General features: G+C 38.6%; 4 protein-coding genes across 4 annotated transcripts; 2 read left to right on the forward strand and 2 right to left on the reverse strand.

The window, feature by feature from the left end:
• The first annotated feature begins 4,209 nt into the window (after nt 1-4,209).
• LOC145491585 (neuromedin-U receptor 2-like) lies at nt 4,210-5,314 on the forward strand. The gene has a single exon (XM_081470828.1). It carries the CDS (start codon nt 4,346-4,348, stop codon nt 5,312-5,314), a length of 969 nt encoding a protein of 322 aa, XP_081326954.1. The 5' UTR covers nt 4,210-4,345.
• Nucleotides 5,315-8,023: 2,709 nt separating this feature from the next.
• On the reverse strand, nt 8,024-13,842 carry LOC145490106 (adenosine receptor A2a-like). Its single transcript, XM_081469212.1, has 2 exons — nt 13,783-13,842; nt 8,024-9,970 (listed from the first exon to the last, which is right to left on the reverse strand). The coding sequence occupies exon 2, from the start codon at nt 9,928-9,930 to the stop codon at nt 8,968-8,970; it is 963 nt and encodes a 320-aa protein (XP_081325338.1). The 5' UTR covers nt 9,931-9,970; nt 13,783-13,842; the 3' UTR covers nt 8,024-8,967.
• LOC145490105 (neuromedin-U receptor 1-like) lies at nt 12,991-14,545 on the forward strand. The gene has a single exon (XM_081469210.1). The coding sequence runs from the start codon at nt 13,103-13,105 to the stop codon at nt 14,159-14,161; it is 1,059 nt and encodes a 352-aa protein (XP_081325336.1). The 5' UTR covers nt 12,991-13,102; the 3' UTR covers nt 14,162-14,545.
• Nucleotides 14,038-20,700, reverse strand: LOC145490104 (histamine H2 receptor-like). The gene is made up of 2 exons (XM_081469209.1): nt 17,341-20,700; nt 14,038-14,072 (listed from the first exon to the last, which is right to left on the reverse strand). The coding sequence occupies exon 1, from the start codon at nt 19,846-19,848 to the stop codon at nt 18,586-18,588; it is 1,263 nt and encodes a 420-aa protein (XP_081325335.1). The 5' UTR covers nt 19,849-20,700; the 3' UTR covers nt 14,038-14,072; nt 17,341-18,585.
• Between the last annotated feature and the right edge of the window lie 852 nt (nt 20,701-21,552).

Below are 21,552 nucleotides of genomic sequence, written 5' to 3' on the forward strand. Positions count from 1 at the left end.
TACACGTAGGCTATCCCATTGTGTAACTTGCGTCCCAGCATAATTTATTCCGTACCATGTGACCGGATCCTGCGGCTACACGTAGGTTAACAATGGGACTTCCAAAACAAAGGAACTCGTACCAGTAGGGCCCGACTTTCCTTTGTTTTGTCGTCGCTCAGGGGTCTTGATCATGAGTTCACCCACTCGAAAAACTCCATAAAAGCCACGAGAAACATTGTTTGGAATAATAAAATCTGATAGGCGGGCGTGATGGTGTGACTTAAAGCCAGCACCAATTTATGTAATATTGAGAGCGAGTGATAGGCAACCGTTTGTCCGGTTTCGAGCAGAGCCTGCTTTGAGCAGTCGTGATCTTTTGTACAACAAATGCTTTGGTGGGATCAGAGAAAGATCCAATTTTATGTACTTAGCTCAAGGCGAAAATGTAAGTCGAAATGATAGAAGGTGCCAATTTCTTGGCCACAAAAAGTACTATATCACTGACACTCTGTGGAAGCTGTGGGAAAACTGTGCCACAGTATCTGGTGGAAAAACCTCAGAAATGATTCCATGCTTGTTCATACGTTTTGCGTGACCCCGGTGATGTAGCAGAGTGCATAAAGCGTTTTAAGTTAGCTTCCAATTCTGCGGTAGTAGGCTGCTATGAACCGGGGTGGGTTGAACGTCTGCCTGTGGCGCAAGAAGCTTGAATTTGTCTACCTGTGAGACAGTAAATCACATTCTCGGTTTAAAATGCCTGGTATGTGTTTAGATTTGAAAAAAGAAAATGTTATTTATGTTGGGACCAAAGACAAGCTTATCAGTAGATAACAGCTAGGGAGCGGCATTGTGATAAGCATTTTTCTGGGTAGCCACTGCGGTTTATTAGACGCTCTTTTATCTGTCACGTGGAGAATCATCAGCTATGTAATGGCTACGACACGTAAGTTCTTTCCCTTTTTCTTCGATCAAGCTCAGCGAGCACATCCCAGCGAAAGTGAAAGTCTATCGCTTCTCATTTTGTCCCACCGCCCACCACAACGCCTCCTCGGTTGTTTTCTAATCTTGTTTTTATTTTTGTGAGGTCGTAATTTGCCCCCACCCCCTGCCCCCACCTAATTTTTACTGAGTTGAAATGTTATAGTTATTTACAATTTCGTCATAACAGTGCGCTTTTGTACTCACAACTTGTTAGTGATTCTTGTCAATTAAACGCCTCTTAAGTGGCCATTAAAATCCAGCACAATCTCTGTATTTACTGACAGTAAGTGAAGGCCGTCGCATGCACACAAATTTGCCACGACATATAATTAACCTATTGAAAGGGCGTCCCAATTTAAAGAAAATTAATGTACAATAGCATGGTGATTCGAGACAAAAGAAAATTATAATGAAGACAACAAGCAACATGGATGAAAATCAGTGCAATATTTTACTGAGTTGACGCTGAAAATAAGCGGTCTTAAAATGCTTCAATAAATTTGAAACTCCGGGTTTACGTTGAATACGGATTAATCTCATTGAGGGCCAAGTATTTAAAAAAATTCATCGAGTGTTCTTTTTAATTCCCGCCCAATTCAATAATTTTAGGGGCAATTTGTGATAAAAAGCAAAATAACACCCCACACCAGTTGATATTCAAGCCACCGTTTCTGAAAGTCAAACTGAGCGATTTCTCTGGGATTTTCACTAGAGGTAATTAGATGTCATAAGATTCATTTAAGACCAGAATACCATTTAGTCAAGTCTTGTGGACATAGTTTGCAATAACATTGAAACAGCTTCGTTTTTTGTATTTTGAGACCTTGAAACTTCACTCTTAATTTTCTCGAAAACGCTCCGGTTATAGATTTTTTTAAAATCTTGCCATCGTCAAGACAACTATGTCAAGTCCGAGATCCCGACGTCGTATTTCCAAAATAATCCCTGATGGAAGTTATCCGGTCTTATGTAAAACGGGGTATGACGTTATTTCGTTGCTATGGTAACGCAGATCCTGGGTGAAGTGTACCCCATTCGAAACTTCCATCTTTCTCTAGTACAGCAGTAACTTTCGATTTTCTGTTGGTTTGATTATGCTGGTGCTCTTGTCGCTCAAAGTTGAACGGTATCGTTACTCAAAAATCCCATCGAGCCACCTTAAGATGTTTCTTCAATAAATGGAACATGCATGTCACATGTTGCCAGATCAATCAAAATAAAAGATTTTGTACCTATATGTGAAGATACACTGACTGTTTTTCCTCCGTTTTTCGTGAAAAAAATCAGTTATCCTATACAAGAGCTATCGAATCAATTTTACGCTTCAGTTAAAATTGCTTAGAGCTTAGGAGCCGGAAAAACGAACGGGTCCGTACGTCATTGTCTATTCTGAGAAAAAATTTGAAGGTTAGGGTTTAAAGTTATCTGTATAGTTCATCAATGATCGGGAGAAGGAAAAAAATTGAGATATTTGCCCACCCTCGCTGTGCGTCACAAACAAATTTGCCGCGTGAAGGTTATATAACAGTGAAAATACTGCATGTTTGGATCCTAATTTGAAGGTTAGAGATTAAAGTTGCTTTTATAGTTCATCGATGACCGGGAGAAGAAAATGAGATATTGCCCACCCTCGCTGTGAGTCACAAACAAATTTGCCGGCTGAAGTTTGTTTGCATCGTAATTTAGAGGTTAGGGAGTAAAGTTGTTGCTATATATGGTTCATCCGGCAACTTGATGCTCTGGACAAAACTTGAGATTATTTGCTCACCCTTGCTGTACGTCACAAGCACATTTGCCGCCTGAAGTTTATAAAACAGTGAAAATATCGGCGTTTTAGTTGTATGTTTCCTGATGCACACCACATGCCGAGGGATTTTGCCCAGAATACGAAAGTTTTTTTACCGCAGGCTCTCACCTCTGGCGCGCGCGCAAAATACAACAGCAAATTTTTCGTTGAAATAAATTTGGAACCAAACCTTGTTATAATGTTTGCCAAAATCAAACGTTATTGATATTGCTTTTGAGTTTCCTCCCTCGTGTAATTGAGGTTACATTTTTTTCTCTACTTTGATCAGTTTTTCTTAACGGAAATGAGGCAGTCCAGCAGGAAGCTGTTAGGCGCTCTATATTGTATTCCTTCAATGCTTGTTTCTCTAGTTTAATTAACAACCCATTGCTGTTTTTTGTTTATTTATTCCGATAACTGTGTACGGTACCTAACTTTCACCATTTTTTATAAAGTACTTTTAACTTCGCTTCGTTGTTCATCAGTATTTTTGTGTTTCGGCCTAAGACTGAAATTGAAACTAAAATTGAAAATCGAAATAAAAATTAGCGGCTCTCGAATCTTGGCGTGTTATTACCATTTAAGATAGCATCATTTATTACTTCCGGTCTCGTGCAAGAGAACTTATTTGCAGCTGGTCCGTTTCGCCTCATCGATCGCTTTCCTTTTACATATATTGAGTTCAAATATTGTAGGAATATATAATTTCTCGGCGGAGACACAGTAAGAGGTGATCAAAGAATCGAAGACACTTCAGCAGCTTTTAACTACCACTTTCGTTTATCTCTCTCTGCTCTGTTCCTCTTACTATTTGCTTTATTCTACTCGCACTCTATTATGCAAAATTAACCTTGTGTAAGAAGAAACGTATTTGTCAAATAGACATCCAAGTCCATCAACAAAATAAATGCGAGAACTGAAAACTGTTAAGAAAACAGTATTTTATGGTGAGCAGTAATCGTCTTTGACCTGTAATGCGCCTTAAAATGATTAGAAGCGTTTGAATATCTGTTTGAATCACGTGAAATAACGAATTAACGGTATACAGGATACATTTTTCAACGGCTTAAAGCGAAATACACAGTTCGCTCCTAACGGCGTTTAATTAAGAGAGAGGGTTGGAGGAAGAAACACACGGCATTTGAATCTGATTATATTGTTTATATTATTCGAGACGAGCGCTATCGACGCTTCTCGTAATTAAACTTCCCTATAATGTAGATCTATATTTAGACACCACCCTCGTCTGAGTGATCAAACAATAGTGACAAGTGTTTGTAATACTATGGGCTTAGCCAGTCATCTTTTGATGGTAGAAAAATAACCAGTCTGCGTCAAAGAAAGGAAAGTATAACAAACATTTTCTAGCCGGATATTTTTCAATAAGCACACATCTCCGTGGTTTTGTATGACTCTCTTGAGCTCGAAATGTAGCCATCTCGTGTTCAACGGATCACAGCACATCGATTAGATTGTCAGTGGGGCAGTAAAAGTTTCTTTGTTTTAATGTTTACCGCAAAGGTCGCCCTCTGAACGCTATAATCCTGAACTGTCTGCTTCAGTTAACGTCTTCTAAATTTGGCGAGAATTGGTGCAATGACTGACAACATGGCGGCCCATAACCAATGCGATAATGCTTCATTCACAGATGACGAAGCTTATACCTGCAACAGGGTGCAAGAGATGACTTTTTTGATTTCCTATGCACTTGTTGGCGTCGTAATGTTTTTCGGAAACTCCTTCGTGTGTTTGGTCTTTCTAGCCTCCAAGAAACTACGTCGCAACTTTATGAATATTTTCCTGTTGAGCCTGTCAGTTTCTGACATGCTGATGGCGTTGCTTATCGTGCCATTTTACACCGTGCACTGTTTTCGAGACTGCTCACACTTTTTAACTCCGTATTGCTGGCTTTTGAGGAAGGCCAGAGACTTTGCTTTGACCGCTACGATGTTAAACACGTGCGCTATATCCTATGATCGATACCTCGCCATTCTGCGGCCGCTACAGTATGGAGTGAAGATGACCAGGCTCAGAGTTGGAGCTATCTTAACGTTCGTGTGGCTGATACCTGTTGTGGTAGCCGTCACACGGAACTTCTGGCACCATTCGGCGCAGGGCGAAGAACGCCGGCATCTTACAGTCAAGTTGTACGATGTGGCCGTAGTGATCGTGCCCGTTATTCTCTTCCAGACCGTAATTTTGGCGGTAAACATTCAGATAATCCGCAAAATCCACCAGCATAAAAAAGCCACTCGCAAGACTGACGTTACGTCATGCCCGAGCGAACTAACGCGAGATCTGAAGGAAATTTCCAGACTGATAAAGGGGACTACGTCTTGTGTTTTAGTCGTTTTAACATTTGTAATATCTTGGCTGCCCAAAGCGGTGCATAATTTTAGCTATGTGTTCGATTCTCCGGACTCTGTCTTATCGAGTCCACTGTTCTTCCGAATCTGTTTTCTTTTCTTATTTATACAATCTTGTTTTAACCCTTTTATTTACACGGTTTACAGAGCTCAGTTTAGAAAAACTGCTCGAAGTGTTATCTCGAAGTGGTGTTGTTAAGTTGAAGATCACAATAACAATAAGAGGAAACAAGAAGAGTTTCCGGGCTTTTCTCAAACTTTGAACATGCAAGACTCAGAATATGACGAAGAGGAGCCTTCATGCAAGGTCGTTGTCTATATTAGTCAAAGACCGGTTAAGTTATCACAAAACGTTACCAAAAATCAAATAAGGCTTAGTTCTTCTTTAACCGAAAAAAAAAAAAACTGTAGCTGAGAGTATCATTTTCTTATTTTTTGTCTTTATAACTCAGTGGTGTAGTCTCTTAAGAAGATTATGTCTTTGACAGTTAAAATGAGAATTTGAACTGCTGGAGTGAGCAAATCAAACAGAATGCAAAATGACTGTTACCGTGGGTTATCACGAGTGTCGTGTTATCTCTCGTTCATCAGTCGGTAATTTCAGGTAAGACATAACAACAGATAATTATACATGGCCTAGTCAAAACCCCGTCAAAACTGAATATCAATGACGATGCAATAGTCAATGAATATCCAAATGAAAACTGAAGTTTCTATTGAGTGATTATCCGAAAACTTGCGAGCTCCGTAGAATTACCTTTATGATCTATGTAATGAGTCAACTTGAAGGGGTTTCAACTGAATTTAATGAAAGAAACTGTCTGTTTGTAGCGACATTGGTGATTTGGTTCGCAAACAAACCCTGCCTGGCTTTTCAAAACCGAATAATTAATTACTACTGCCCACACAGAATTGAAGGAAAAGTAACTTTCATAAAAGCGTTCCCTTTACAATTCAGTTGTTATGCCGGGTCGTTCATCAGTTGCTTGCACGATGTAGGTGTTATTTTTTCCTATTACCGTTTAATCTTTCAACTGACGTTAATAATAGAACTCGTTCTTAGCTTACGGGTATATGCAAATTTTATACGATATTTGAAAAAGTGAAATTAGCCTATCAAGTTTCATAGTTATTTTAGTGAATTTTCCCTATGACTACTCTGGAATTGGAAGCTAGTAAAAGCCTAGCTAATTACTAATTCGGTCCATCGAGTTTGATTTTGAGTGGTAGCGAAACTCATTTTTGCGAGAGTTTAGAGTTTTCGTTGTTGAAATGTTTTCTTGGCGAACTATTTGTTGACAAAATTTAATCTCACAAAAACTGGTTTCTTAGACATTTTTTTTTTTATATGATTTAATCTGACAAAATATTTCCTTTCCATCCGCCTAAGGCTAGACATCTTAAACTGATTTATTCAAGTACGAAACCTTACTCAGGTGAATTATTCAAACTAGTATACCAAAGTAGTATAGTTTACCTTTTGAAATGATATTTTAACGTCGTTAACACCTTAGCTAATAATAAAACCATCTACTGTCTCTAGAAAGTTCGTGCATCAGTCTTCATAGTCGCCATCTTGGATTTGAACGCCAGTGAATACCCCAGGGGACGAGGGGCATTTCTGGGAACCGTTCTCGGGGAGGGGGTGGGGATAGGAGAAAGGGTGTTCGTTGTTTTTGAAACCTAGCTTCTCTTTGTATTTTGCTAAGGTTCAGCCGGAGCAGTGTTACAAAATAAAATGTCATAGAGTGACATTTATAAGTGGAAAATCCAACTTTCTGTTGAAATCCCGCGCAATATAGAATACCGTCGTTTTATACAGTTCTTTACAGCGGAACAAATAACGAGTTCTTCGGGTACAAGTAATGATAATCGGTATTTTTGTTATGGAAGATACATAAGAAGCTTATAGTGTAAATTTTAACGTCGCGTGAGATAGAAGGGAACAACATGCATTTTTATTCCTTCTTTTCTCATCCCTGTAAAAAAAATCTGTAATTTTCACTGTTTGCTAATTCTGATCTGAGTGATAGCGTCGCATGATCAATTGTAAAGGACCAAAAAGCAGACTGTCGCGTAGTGACATTTTCTCGAATATTCAACGATTTCATTTCCTTACAAAAAAGCTTTTTTCGTATGAAACTTAACCTTCCTAATCACATCAACAAGTGAACAGAAAATGCGAGCAAAACACGTCTGCTAATAACAATTTTTATCGAGCGCAGCTCCGCGGAAGTACAATTTATTAATTTAGCCATAAGGCGTTATCATAGAAATGCGAAGCAGACTCACTTGCGACCTCTAGGGCCTTGGAACAGTCAAAGTTTAAAATCTTCTAATATAAATAATACAATTTTGTGATAAGTTGTCCATGATTATTTACAAGGATGTATGAATTATGCATTGTTGTTCCTCATCATGATTGATGAGTAGATCCAACACGGCTAGTTGAAAGCTGTTCATGTTCATTATCTTGCTGCCTGCAGGGACCGTTCTATACAATCATGTGAAAATCTCTTTCCCACGTAGATGGTAAAAGCCCGAAATATCAACAAGGTTTACATGATGTCTACATATCAGACTTGAGTGAATTACATTCATAATAAATAACTGCGGCATCCTAAATTGCAAAAGCCTCTCTTTTCTTGTGCTATAGTGAACTGTTATCGTTGACGGGGATCAAAAAATTCCGAATTAATTAAGGTGTCAATGTGTCTTTTTACGAAGCTAGTGTAGAATCGAGGAGATGTATTCGCTTTCGTTGAATAGATTAAAATTGGAAATGGCGAGTTGCTAGGAGACCACTCAGTATTCTAAGCCACTGACTGATTTCCTAAGCTAAGAACCCAGAATCCAGGCGTGTAAAGTTGATTCAATCTTTTAATCATTGTGATCTTTTTTTCGTCGTATTCACTGGTTTAGAGTTTGTACATTCATGTCTGGTGCTTTGCTAAAAATACATTATTATACACCATGTTACTATTCTTTTCTAACAGGAACACAAAATTATCAAAGCACGTCTCTCTAACTACGTTTGCGTCTGTTATTAACAAAAATGTTCAAAACAAGTTCGAATAATGAATTAATTATTGACCACGGATATCAGGCAAATATCGTGAATTGCCAATGTCTCACCTATCAATTATTTACCTCCACCTACGTCATCGAGGGAATAATATTAGTTTGCCATTGACGAATCACAACATTTGTTGGATAATTGCTTGTTATTGTTGAATACACACTTCATTCGTTATAGACAGTGTCTAGCAGAAAACATAACTGTTTGAGATTTGAAAACTTAATTCTATATTTCCACCGACTATTTAATAAAACTTGATTTAACGTCATCATATTCTAATTTTTCCAATAGCAGTAAAGCAATTTAATTGGCTCATGGCTTTAAGCAAATTGACAGAAACATGAGTTAAATAAATATTAGTTTGCTTGGATTGATCCTTGTTCTCAGGTTCTTACATAAAAATTGTTGCGATTTTTCACGGAAGTTATTCTTCATTGAAATGCTCTCTGATAATGCTGGACTTTTCTGGTGTGTATCTCAGCGCCTTAGTACATTAACAGTTAGGAATCAGTACGCTGATGCTCGAGGCAAAAAGAAAACCCAGCGTTTTTTTTTTCTTGTTACCCTGTGTACTACATGAATGATAATGCGATAATCTCTCAAGAAGGTGTTTCCACTGATTAAAGTTATTTTAAAAACCCTTAATTGTTGCTCTCTGCCTTTTACGAAAGGCAGAAGGCTTACGGGTAGTGATGTTACATTTCCTACGGGAAATTTTGACCGATAGTTCGTTTTGAAGAAGTGAATGTTGTTTTTTCAACAAATCCTCGATACTATTTGCTGTGTTTAAGCAGTCGTTTCGCGGCTTGTCGAAAATCCGCCCTATAAAATGAGTATATCAATGGATTTACGCACGACTGCAGAAGGAGGAAAAACATCGATAGTTTCACCAAGAGTGGGGTGACTAGATCCGCTCGACCAAACACGAAGGCAAAGTTGTAAACGGAACGAGGAATCCATGACAACACAAACACCAGGACAACCGCAACGCAAGCGATGGTTCCCCTCCTTTTCCTTGATGTTTCGGCGCGCGTTTCCTCGCCAGAGATTTCTTGATTTACAGAGCTGAGTTCCCTCAAGGGTAACGTCTTTCTTTTCTGTGTTTGAATGGCACGAACGATCAGTGCGTTGACAAGAGCCATGATCATTGCCGGCAACATGACAAGAAGGAAGACTAAAATAACGTTATAAACTTTGTTGATAGCCTTGGCATCTTCCTCTAGCATCGTAAGCCACCAGATGTTCCTCGCAGAGGCGATCAGGGCAGGTAAAATCCAGATGGCAAGAACCATGCAAGTCACTTTGTTCCTCGTCATTCTACAGCCGTACTGCAGAGGACACAGAACGGCCAAGTACCTGTCGTACGTGATGGCCAACAAACTGAAAAACGACGAACTGAAGACCAAGTCTTTAGTCTGCGCTAGAATCCAGCACGTGTCGGTAGAGAGGTACTTGCATCCCGCGCAAAATGACGTGTAACCCGGTACAACCATGACGGCCATTAGGATGTCACTCACGGCCAAACTGACAAGAAACGTGTTCATGTACTGTTGTCGAAGCTGCTTAGTGGAGAGAAAGATCGCACAGGTGAACGCATTTCCTGTCAAGATGATCAATGCTAGGACTCCGTTTACAAACCAGAAGATTTGTTGTAATGTCTCGTCACAATTTGTCGTTTCGGTGCGCGTCGAGATGTTAGAATCCATGGAAGTGTTGTTCGATGTGAAATTCTCCATAGGTTTCTCTTGTTGAAGGTGAATTTGACTTGCCAATGATCTAGTGGAATAAGATAATAACAGCAAACGTGGTTTAGGCTTCGCTTATATTTTACGTGTGCAATTACCAGGTGTATCAGTGGGATTTGACGTTAATGGATTTTGTCATTAGCCAATGCCTGGCAATATACATACGGATGTGGATAACTTCTCTGTATTCAGATTCCTAATGAGATATCAACATCACTCGAGGGGAACTAGCAATCATTTGCTATTATCTCACCTACTTGGCACCATAATAAACCATGTTATTTTCCTTATCTTTGTACCACGTTAGACAAGAAAGCATTGTTCATTCCCCTCTTGCTATTGTCCAAAACTGAATGTTTAATCGTGGTTGTTAGGAAATACAAAAGAGTTGCTTCCATCCGTGGGAAGCTGTTTGTCTTTAAGGCACGCGATGAAAAGCGGTTTTAAAATTCTTAAAGGAAAGTCTCCTAAGACATAGCAATTTTTAGAGTTCCTGCTTTTCTTTTGTTAACCCGAAGAAACCGCAGAAAGCGACTCAATGAAAAGCTAAGTCAACTAAGATTTCGTTTTGTTGTATTTAATTTTAGTTTTTAGAGACGTCATGTCGAGGTGATTTACCTGTTTTCGGTCACCAGATTTTGACTCAGCGATTCAATAATTGAAATTTTATTTTTGGACTTATATTTAAACGAAGGGAAACGTGTTTTGTTAACGCAGGTAAAACCAAAAGAATAGTTTAAAACTGATTTATACACAGGAAGATTGGCAAGCATTGTTGTGTTGTAACAAATGACGATATTAAAAAAAAAAAGAAAAGATTTTCGTACATTTACTCTCCATTTTCCTACAATAAAATATCGAAATTAATTGCTTATCTCTCCTGAGCGTCAAATCTATGTACTAGACTTCCCGTAATGAGACATATTCATGTCGACATTAAACCAAATCGGTAAATGAGAAACAATATATCATGAAAAACAAAAGCAAGTGGATAATTTCCTCGCTAAGTTGCCCCTTGATGTTGAGAATGGTGAAATATGGTCAATTCTTTGACTTTTCTCGGTGGTAAATGCATCAGCGATATTTTGCAAAACTGCTCAATACGCAAGTTACCTCAGTTATTCTAGAAAACGCCACCTAAGTCAGGTATAAAATTGCCATTTAGTTTCGGCTTGTCTATTTACAACAGATACCTGCTTGAGGCTGATATTTATTTATCTATGTTAGTTGATAACAAATTCAGTGGGCGACACCGATTTACACGTTTCTAGAACATCGTGTTTCTCTTAAATATTAGTCAACATTGTGCGACAAAATTAAACTTCTGCTATGATGCCCAGTGCAAGGGAGATTTTTTTCTTCTCGATTATTTTAGACGCAGAAACAAAGATCGTAATGACAGGTTGAAAAGTCACAATTGTGTGATGTCAGTGAACATCTCCTTCCGCCAGATCGGAACAAGTATTTACTCACAGGCAAAAAGGCTAATTTCTGAATTCATGAATACACAGATCTTTTAAGTTCTCTACTATTAAATTTAGGAATATGTTTGTCTACATAGGAAACCTCAGCTTTGCTTTTCGTTTGCCATTTTCGAATTCACGGTTACTGACTAAACTGGTTTGCAATCGATGCAATATCAAGGACAGAACAAAATCGGAACTGTTTTTTGTATATTGTTCGGTTGCTTAGGAATAAACCAGGTCTGAGTGGAAAAGATCTGTTAAAACGTCCTTTTTCCTAACGATAACTTGACAAGGCGCAATTGCTAAAGCCGGAATGATGAACAAGACCAATTTAATAGATTGTCGTCAGGAAAACGTAGTAAACAGGATGTCACTAATTGGACATGATGTCGGTAACGCTTTGATTGAATCAATCGAGGTGGCGTAACTTGGAAACCGAATTTATTGCGTGGGCTGCAGTGTTGTAAATTTGTTTCGGTCACTGATTTGAGTTGTCTCTGAAGTCTGTCACAACCTGACATAAAGTACAAAAGATAGAATTCCTACGAGAAACCGGGCGCCGGTTCAGTAACTCTTAGATTCCAATTCAGATTTGGCGATAAGGGAGTTTGGTACAAACGTGTGAGCAATTATTATGCAATCTTAATATTGAAATAAAGTAACGAATCAAGGATTTCAGTCTTTCGAAATAAACAGAGTTATTTTCGTGTTGATTCTACCCGTCAAAACTGGAACTACGAATTCAGTATTATTTAAAGACAATTGCTTGTGTTTCATTAAATAAAATTCTGTCTGTTGTAGAAGTAGGATGACGTAATTCAGTCGCTTTTTGTATAAAAGTCAACATTGCATCCGTGAAAATATAGAAACATAAGCGACAGAAGACGAATAGGAAACTCTACTTCGGTGTAGAAATGAAAAGCTTTACATGTATTACATTTATCAATGTTGGTTTCTATGGTAACAGGAATAATGAACTTGAGTTTTTTTCCGAGGTTTTAACCGTAAATTCCCGGGAAATATTATTGTCTTTTAGACTGTTTCATAGCATAATCATTTCACTTATTTTCCTTTTTTGGCTTATTTTCCTTTTTGATGGATCTTAAGGCAAATGGAACCCTGATTTTGGTAACCTCGAGGTCAACGTGCTGAAAGCTTTTAAGGTTACAGTGCTTTTAAGCACGACTGAAATGCGATCTTATGACTGTTTTAACTCAGACGGTAATTTCTGCTATAACGAGGTCTTGACAGAAGCACGTATGCCTTATTTTATTGCTATATATTGTTGCTGTTTCTATTTCTGGGTTCATAATAGCTTTACTTTGCCATACAGCTGAATAAGGCTATTAGTAGTTAGGTCCAATGAAAAGTTGGAGGTAAAAGCTGGTGCATCACTGTCACGTGATCCAGTCGACCTCGAATGAAGTGATTGATGTTTTCAGCAATATAGTGGCATGTTTGAGCAATGCTATGACGTAAACACATCCGAAACGTCCTGCAAACGGCCAATCATGGCTTACGTTTGGCAAATATTACGTTAGGCTGTGATTTTTATTACTTAAACATTTTCTGAACAAATACTTCCAAAATAACCGGTTTGTTCAACCTGCAAAAAGCGAAACGATAGTTATTCAGTATCGAGTGAAAACCTACCACCGTCAATATCTTCAGCCGATAAGTTTAATAAGATATTTAAAATGGAGGATATGCGGTCCAATGCCACCAAATTGGCAAACCTCGTTGACTTTGACGACGCTGAGAATGAAAACACGAAGACAGATGGTTTTTGTATCAGAACAATTGAACTCGCTTTCTGTGTCTTGTATTCTTTAATAGGGATCACAATTTTCATCGGAAATGGCTTCACCTGTGTAGTTTTCCTGACATCGAAACGTCTTCGAAAGAGCTTCATGAATGTGTTTCTTGTGAGCCTTGCGTTTTGGGACGTGCTGATGGCGATCTTTGTTGTTCCATTTTACGCTGTATTCTGTAGCCGAGGTTGCGAGTATTCCCTCACTCAGCATTGTTGGCTGTTTAGAAAAGCAAAAGATTGTGTCCTTATTGCAACGACTTTTAACATCTGTGCTATCACATACGATCGATATTTAGCAGTAGTTCGACCGCTTCATTATGGCGCGAAAATGACCAAGCGGCGGGTAACCGCTATTTTGGCGGGAGTTTGGACGCTGCCCGCTGTGGTAGCAGGAATCAGAAACGTGTGGAACCACACAAAGAAAAGCGACGAACTGCGTTATGCTAACAAGCTATACGACACTGTTATCATTGTGGTTTTCGTCATCTTTGCGATTTTTGGGCTTTTAGCTGTTAACGTAACGGTTATGAGAGCTATTAAAAAGCACAACGAAAGAGAACTCACCGAACAAAGTAGAAGAACGGCTTGGAGGACCAAGATGGAGAAAACGAAGCGAAGAAAGGGCACAAGGGCTTGTATCTTAGTAGTGTTTGTGTTTATGATCTGCTGGCTTCCGAGAATTGTGTACAACCTGAGTTATATCATCAGACCTCCAGGATTAGCGAGCCCTTTGTTTTTCAGGCTTGCTTTCTTTTGTCTCTTTTTGCAGTCTTCTGCAAATCCTTTCATTTATTCGTTCTACAGGTCTGAATTTAGGAGAGCCGCCTTGAGGCTTGTAAGACGGCGCAAAAGATCTGCAAGTAGAGTTTACCCTTTAGCGGAGTCAAAACAGCTTAGTAAATCAAAAGAAACACACGATCTCGCTCAATCAATCGAGTTATAACAAAAATGTGACGTTGAATTCACTGATCATAGAGAAGATTTATAAACATGCACTGTGCTTAGAGAGTTCTTTTTCCAGAAAAACTAATATTAATGTAGATTTGCAATGTAAATCAAAGCTAGAGTTTAAGTTACATAAGATCTTGTGTTATGAATTAAATGTAACAAGTATTTGTTGAACTTGAAGGAAAATAAAGAAGACCGCAGCTAGAATGACTCATGGCAAAATGTAAAAGCGTTCTCCGGCTAAAATTATTTAAAAAACACAAGCTTTTGACTGTCTCCAACGCGGACAATAACTCTTGTCCACTCCCATGACAATATAGCATTCTTTTGAACAAAATTTTTTTAGCTTAATTCCATAACTTTATTCCATTGTATTCTATCGTATCAGGAGCCATAATCGGGGACGGAGACCGTAAGCGCGCGCCATTTCTAGTATTGGGGTTGTCCCCATGATATGGGACAATAATTCTATTTTTAGAACAAATTGCGCCATCGCCTGCAGCACACGCGCGTACATGTTGCGAGGATTTTTGCGGATGTCGCGCGGGGGAAATGGCGTCCGAAATTCCCGAAAATTTTCATGGTTTTGGCCCACAACTCAACGCGTTCACGTCTGTTGGAATTTTGCTTAAGTATTTTCGTCGTAAGCTGCTCCAGTTTGAGTGAAGTAAGACAGTGTCGAATTTAGGCATGTTCCGCTGTAAGCTTATATATATCGCTGATCAAGTTGTGTTCCGACGGATACTTCTTTTACATGAGCTGTACATTACTCCACTTTAAATTTCACATATGTTGAAGATTAACAGCTTTTCCATTACACAGCAAAAAACTAGTTGGATATATTTAGATATAGCAGAGCTTCAGGGCTTCATAGTTTCCTAGCTCCTCTTGCCACACGCTTGCGAAGAATTTGTCAGTCTATCGCGACCGAAAAGTAAAACAAAATAATTGCTAGTTTGAGTTTCGCTTGAATTTTAAGCAACGCTTGATGTTTCATCAAGGCCCAATAACTTTACGTCCGTAGATACTGCTCAGTTTTATTCGTGTAAAAATCAAGTAAATTCTCTGTTGTCAATGAATGAGAGCGCCCGCCGATGCGTGTTTTCAGTACAGTCAGTAAACATGACAAATTGTACTTCCGCCGCACTTTCGTGTGAAAGCGTACATCGAACTCAAACAATAACTCTATAGTTTTTAAATATGTTTAAGATTGATAAATGTTTGAGAACATATTAAAGCTAAGCTGAAAATATGTGAATAAAGCAGAAATAATCAGCAAAGTTACGATGACGCTTTCTTTAATCAACTTCGAATAACGATTTCGAGTTTGTTGATCGAGCTATCAAAACTCCTTGTCTATTTTCATTTTCGCAGTGTAAAACTTCACTATGCTTATGTTGAAGAAACACACATGATGTTAGTAGCCTTTTTTGCGTTCGTGAAATTTGTTACAGTATCTCAGCACAAAAGATAACGAAAGAAATCTTTGTCAAGATTTGTTGACAATTGAAAACACCGACTCGGACTTGAAAGTGCACGAGCTGCACTATGCAAATGAGCTAACTGCACGCGTCAGACTTTCCTTTCAAAAACTTTTGCAAACTCACCAAACAAGCAGAAACAATAAGAAACCGTCAAAACAGGTTTTGGTTATGATGAACCATTGTCTGAGAAACTCACAAATTAACTCGATACCAGAGTAGAGAGTTTTCTTGCTATATTCTTAAGTCAGAACAAACGCAAAAACATACGCGTAAGCTTACAACTAGCGTGAGCAGATCTTATTATTCATTCCCAGCGCGAGATTGAAGTCTTGTTTTCGACCCTGAAAAACCCACCTTTTCCGTTAGCTCAGATCATAAGACTACATATAAGCGCCCTGGTTCGTATTCCATGCCTTATTCCCTGCCATCGCTGTGTAAAATACGCAAGAGAATCTCTCAACTCTCACCATTTGTTCACGCAACGTGACAACATTCACGCGAGAGTCCCTGACATGTGCGTGAATCCGCGCGGATATATGACGTCAGGATGGCGCAATTTGTTCTAAAAATAGAAAAATTGTCCCATATCATAGGTGTGCGCGAATCCCGAGACTTACGGTCTCCGTCCCCGATTATGGCTCCTGATCGTATTTTATTCCGTTGTATTTTATTACACTTTTTAATGCAGATAGGACCCTGCGCGCGCTCTGATTGGTCAAAAAAAAACCATGTTTTCTCAGAGTATAAAACATAGAAAAAGCGTCTTTTATTGTTTTTCGCCACATTACCTCTATATCAGAAAGCAAATGAAGAAGCCTACGCCGTGTATTACACTCTGATATCACACTCCGGACATTTGAAAACACTAGAGAAATGTAGAAAACACTCGCCTGCGGCTCGTGTTTTCTACATTTCCCTCGTGTTCTCAAATGCCCGTCGTGTTTTATCACAGTGTAAAACACGGCTTAGGCTTCTTTATTTGATAAATATTTTAGAATTTTAGCGAATTTTTATCATTTCGCCCGTTGAAGACTGTAGTTGAGATAGTCCAAAGCTTGTGCTTTTTATATATTCTTAGCTGGAGAACGTTTTTAGACTTTACCATTTGTTGAAATATTGACGGCAATTACAAAGTAGCTTGTGATGTCGTTTTAACTTCTAACCAGGTTTCAAACGCGACCGAGAGCGCCTCCAGGTTTAATCTATTTGCTGGATGGGAGGTTAACAGTCAACCATTAAAATTTCTTTAAATGACACTACCAATGCTTTTGGCTGTTTTTTGTCTCATTTAATATTTTTAAAGTAATGTGTTCCTTAGCCGAGTTTCCTTGTGAACAGAAAAAGCCAAACATAACTCTGTGATGTACCAGAGAAACTAATGTAGACTTGTAATGTGAACTTATGAGTAAACTGTTTGTCACAGAGTGTACATTGCAAAATTTGGCAAATATTTGTCGAAATCATGGCAGCACATGAATGTATGTACATATATTTGCTTTAAAATAAGAAAAAGATTTTCAATAAATAGATAGTGTTGTCATTTAAACTTTTTGGCAAATGAAAGCCTTTCCTAATAGTGGATTTTTAATGGAGCTAAGCGTCAACTAGGAGACAGGGCTAAAATAGGTTTATTTTAATGGAAAGATGAAATTTTGAAAAAAAAAAAAAAAAACAGCCGCAAAAAATATACCTTTTCTTGGTACTGTGCATGCGGCTCTCTTCGTCTGTTTTCTTTCAGAATCAGCTTCAAATTTTTTCAAGCGGTCTATCTCACCTTAAACAAATTCCTATGTGAAGCGGAATAAACCAAATGACTGCCTTCGGTGTTTTAAAGCCAATCTTTCTCTGACATGTTGACACTGACGCGTGGGTTGTTAACTGCACTGGTTTATTTTTCCGCGGCCCTCGTGCCGGTGCAGATGTATTGAATCGCGCGATATGATTGGTTAGCCGTGCGCTCCGCTTTGTTTATATCCAGACCACGGGCACTTGCTGGCCATTTTGAACTATCCTTTTCTTTCCTCCAACTAAACTAACGAGATCAATGCCGGCCTGCGACCTATCCTGAAACAATTACAACTGTTTTATCCAGACCGCATGACCAGTATTTAAGGGCTTTTGCTTGTTTTGGTTGACATTTATTCACCCGAGAAATTGATATCAGTTTAGAGTTTTCCGGGGCGGAACGTATGAAAAAGCAATTGATGAAATCAAGTTGTGCGAGATGGCAAAAATGTATTAGTTAAGTTGTATCGAAGATTACTGCACACCATTTTCTCACATTTTCACTGTTGAATTCACGGCGTTATGTAACCTCACACACTGTGGTGATCTTCTTGCTGTGTTTTGTTGAAATTGAACCAAGTTTCTTGTCAGTTTCATCTGTGTTAACAACTGATTATGGAGATGACTTCCTCACTTTACTTCGCGGGGTATTAAATCAAAGAAAGATATCTGCCAAAATATAAATTTAAAAGAATAATACTTATTCTTTTTGAACTGCAAAACGTTGTAAGACAGGTTCTTGTTTTCTCGAGGTCGTTCTTATGAGCCCTGTGTGTGAAATAGCTCCAACAGGCTGAATTAGTTACAATCAGCGTTGAACTTTACGTCTTGCGAAAAAGAAAGACCAGTTTTTTCAAGGGCAGTTTAGTTGCTTTTATTGTTGCTTTTAAATTAAACTTGTGTAACAATAACTCTCTTATAAAATATGTCCTATAACTTGTTTTAAAGCTGATGAAATTAATACACACTGATTGCTTATGTGTATGCTTCAGTTAAGCGAAGCTCACTGTTTCGTTGTTTATCCCCATAAACTGTTTTAAGGAAACAATAAATGTACTATTTTTATGATTCTTATGACTCACTTATTTTTACTTTTTTTGTTACATAATAGCAAAGGGCCTTGATCACGTACAAGGCTTTTATTTTTTGTTTATTGTTGCGCGGTCATTTTATATGAAGTCATATAAACGCTTGGCTTGGAGTGACTTTTACCCGATCCGTCTCCGAAACAGGTCGGTCCTGCGAACCCTGCCTCACCTTGCACCTGCGGCGCGGTGTCTGAAAGAAAGGACACAGTTCGAAAAGCTGACAGCACCGACTCCGCTCTTTTAACTACACATTGGCATCGTAATAAACGAAACGCCGCCCGTCTGAACTCTGCTCTGTAGAACCAATAAATCAAGGGATTAAGGGAAGATTGAATGAATAAAGACAGGAAGCAAATTCTGAAAAACAATGGACTTGCCAACCCTGGGGGATTAACGATGTAACTGAAGTTATAAACGGCGCGTGGAAGCCAACAAAAGACGAAAACAAGAACGACTATTACGCACGCAAACGTCCCTTTGCGCATTTGACGCGACAACTGGAAGTCTCTTTTCTCACGGTCAGCTTGCTTTCTTATCGCTCTCATAATTTTCACGTTTGTTATCAACATGAGAACGACCAGCAAAACGACAAAACCAAGTACAATGATACTGTCGTAGAGTTTGTTAGCAAAGCGACTGTCCGATCCATTATGTTGCCAAAAGTTCCGAATACTCGCCAATATCATCGGCAAACACCAAACCACAGCAAGCATGGAGGTTACTCTTTTCGGAGTGATTGTGGAGCCGTACTGAAGCGGACGTAAAACCGCGTTGTAGCGGTCGTAGGTGATAGCGTAGAGATTTAAGGTTGTACCTATTTTAACGCAGTCCTTTGCTCCTCTCATCAGCCAGCAGTAACTACGGAGAGAGTACTCACACCCGCGGCCGCAGTACACGGCATAAAATGGAACAACGAGCACGGACATAAGTATGTCCCACGTGGCGAGGCTGACCAGGAATACGTTCATCTTGCTTCGGCGAAGTTTCTCGGTGGTCAGGAACACAACACAGGCGAAAAGATTACCTGTGAAGATGAGAACCCCAATAACGCCGAATGAAATGAAAAACAAGATTTCTGTTGACGTACTGCAGGTGTAGTTTCCCATCTGTATTGTGCTGTGTCGCCGCTTTTTCTGTATAAGTTTCATGAAGTCAAAAATGTCGTAAACACGCAAGCTGCTTGTTCTTATTCGCCGTAAAAAGGCGAAGAAACTACTGCAGATAGTCACGCAAAATACTTCAAGGTTTTCAACTGCCTTCTTGCTTTTTAATTCTGCCAAAACACAAACGTAATTGTCCGAAGGTTTTGAATTAATCAGGTGCATGTATATCGAACACTTGTGAAATGTTCCTGTTCTTGGACAAAGCCATTTTGACGTTAGTACTTATGACAAGTTTTTATGTTGTCACCAGCCTTCGCAAATACTGAACGCATGCATTGTATTCATCAATGACAACTAACCCAATGGATCACGCGTATATCTTGAAATTATGCAGAAATGAAAGTAACTTAGATTTATTCGCACAATTAATCTCGCTTTTTCCACCAATTTTTATGAAGTTACGTCAATCGCTTGTTTAACTTTATAAGTTATCAACGGAAGGCATCGAAAACCAACATTAACAAATGGAAAATAGTTACAGGTCTTTGCTATCTTTCATTCTCTTTGTATATTGGTTTACCTGTGTACACAGTGTTATCAATTTACTTTTCTGTACAGGTTTGAATAATTTATGTAATTTAACTCCTTTTCACGTCGTTGGAGAGTTGCTTGTGTCCTGTAAAAGCTTGGCGGTCGTGGAGTGCTCTCAAAAAGAGACAGGTGTTGTTATGAACTTCTGTCTTGACAACCCAATTCATTCCAAAGGCACAATTCCGCTGTCGCCTAATTTTACATGAATAAGTTTACGTTTATTAATTAAAGACATAGGGAATTTGAAGGACGGACTGCCTGCGTCAGCGAAGAAATAAATTAAGCTAAGCAATCTCACATTCGTCTATTGAAGAACATTTAATATATTCTTGTAGTGTTGTGCGGCAAACGCTCAACTGCGCTGCGCACGCACAGTGATTAGGAAAGTAGCTCAGTGTTAGAATACATTTGTTAACCCAAACCGTAAACTCCTTTAGGTTTCTTTGTACACATTAAGATCTAAAACTTATTATCATTATTATATTAAAGAATGACCTTAAAATACGAAAAACCCATCCATTTTCAGTTGCCGAATTTTTTAAAACTGCGCTAAGGTTCAATTATTTATACGTTCCGTGACAAGGTGCGGAACTTTTAAACATGTCAACTGCTGAAGAAAAAATTCAAGAAAAATGTGTTTCTCTTCACTGAGTCTTTGTTAAAAACGTTATCAACTTACATTTATTTACTTTTTTAAGGTCTGCAAAATTCGAAAATCTATTCTACACAGCCGGCTGTATTCAATTCTGTTCGTTCATCTTTTCTTTTAAAATTTCTCCATGAACGTCTGCTGCGTATCTCGTTGGAGTTTTATAAAATCAGAGGTTGCTGTGTTCAAGTTCGGACCCTCCATGCTTAGTACAGCTCTTCTGACTTTCAAAGTTTAAGGATCAGTAAATATTTTGTGGGCTCATTAATTTTAACCGTTAACATCGTCACGCAAAGAAAACTATTCAGTAATAACGCAGGATAATTTTTGTTCGATCTCCATTTTACTTGGTTTTAATTGTGAGAAGATAAGTTAGAGATTGTAAAAGTTTAGGCAATAAATATTAACGTTTAGCTGAGTATTTCTCGGAAGGAGCATGTTTTATTTTTCAAGCGAAACACACTGAAAAGATTAAAGTATTCCTCGTTACATAGCCTTGCAAATTCAAAACCTCTTACACTCTACAAAACCTTAACCTCACCTGAATGTGCCTTGAATCTTGTTCCAAAAAATATCAGAACCTTCATTCTTAGGAAACACTTCCTTGTCTTTCAATTTGCAAGATGCTTTTAAAACCTGTAATTTACCCACTAAGGTCCAGTTGTTTTTTTTGTGGTTAACCAATC

This window comes from Orbicella franksi, chromosome 6 (assembly GCF_964199315.1).
Source record: "Orbicella franksi chromosome 6, jaOrbFran1.1, whole genome shotgun sequence".
NCBI classification, from domain to species: Eukaryota; Metazoa; Cnidaria; class Anthozoa; order Scleractinia; family Merulinidae; genus Orbicella; species Orbicella franksi.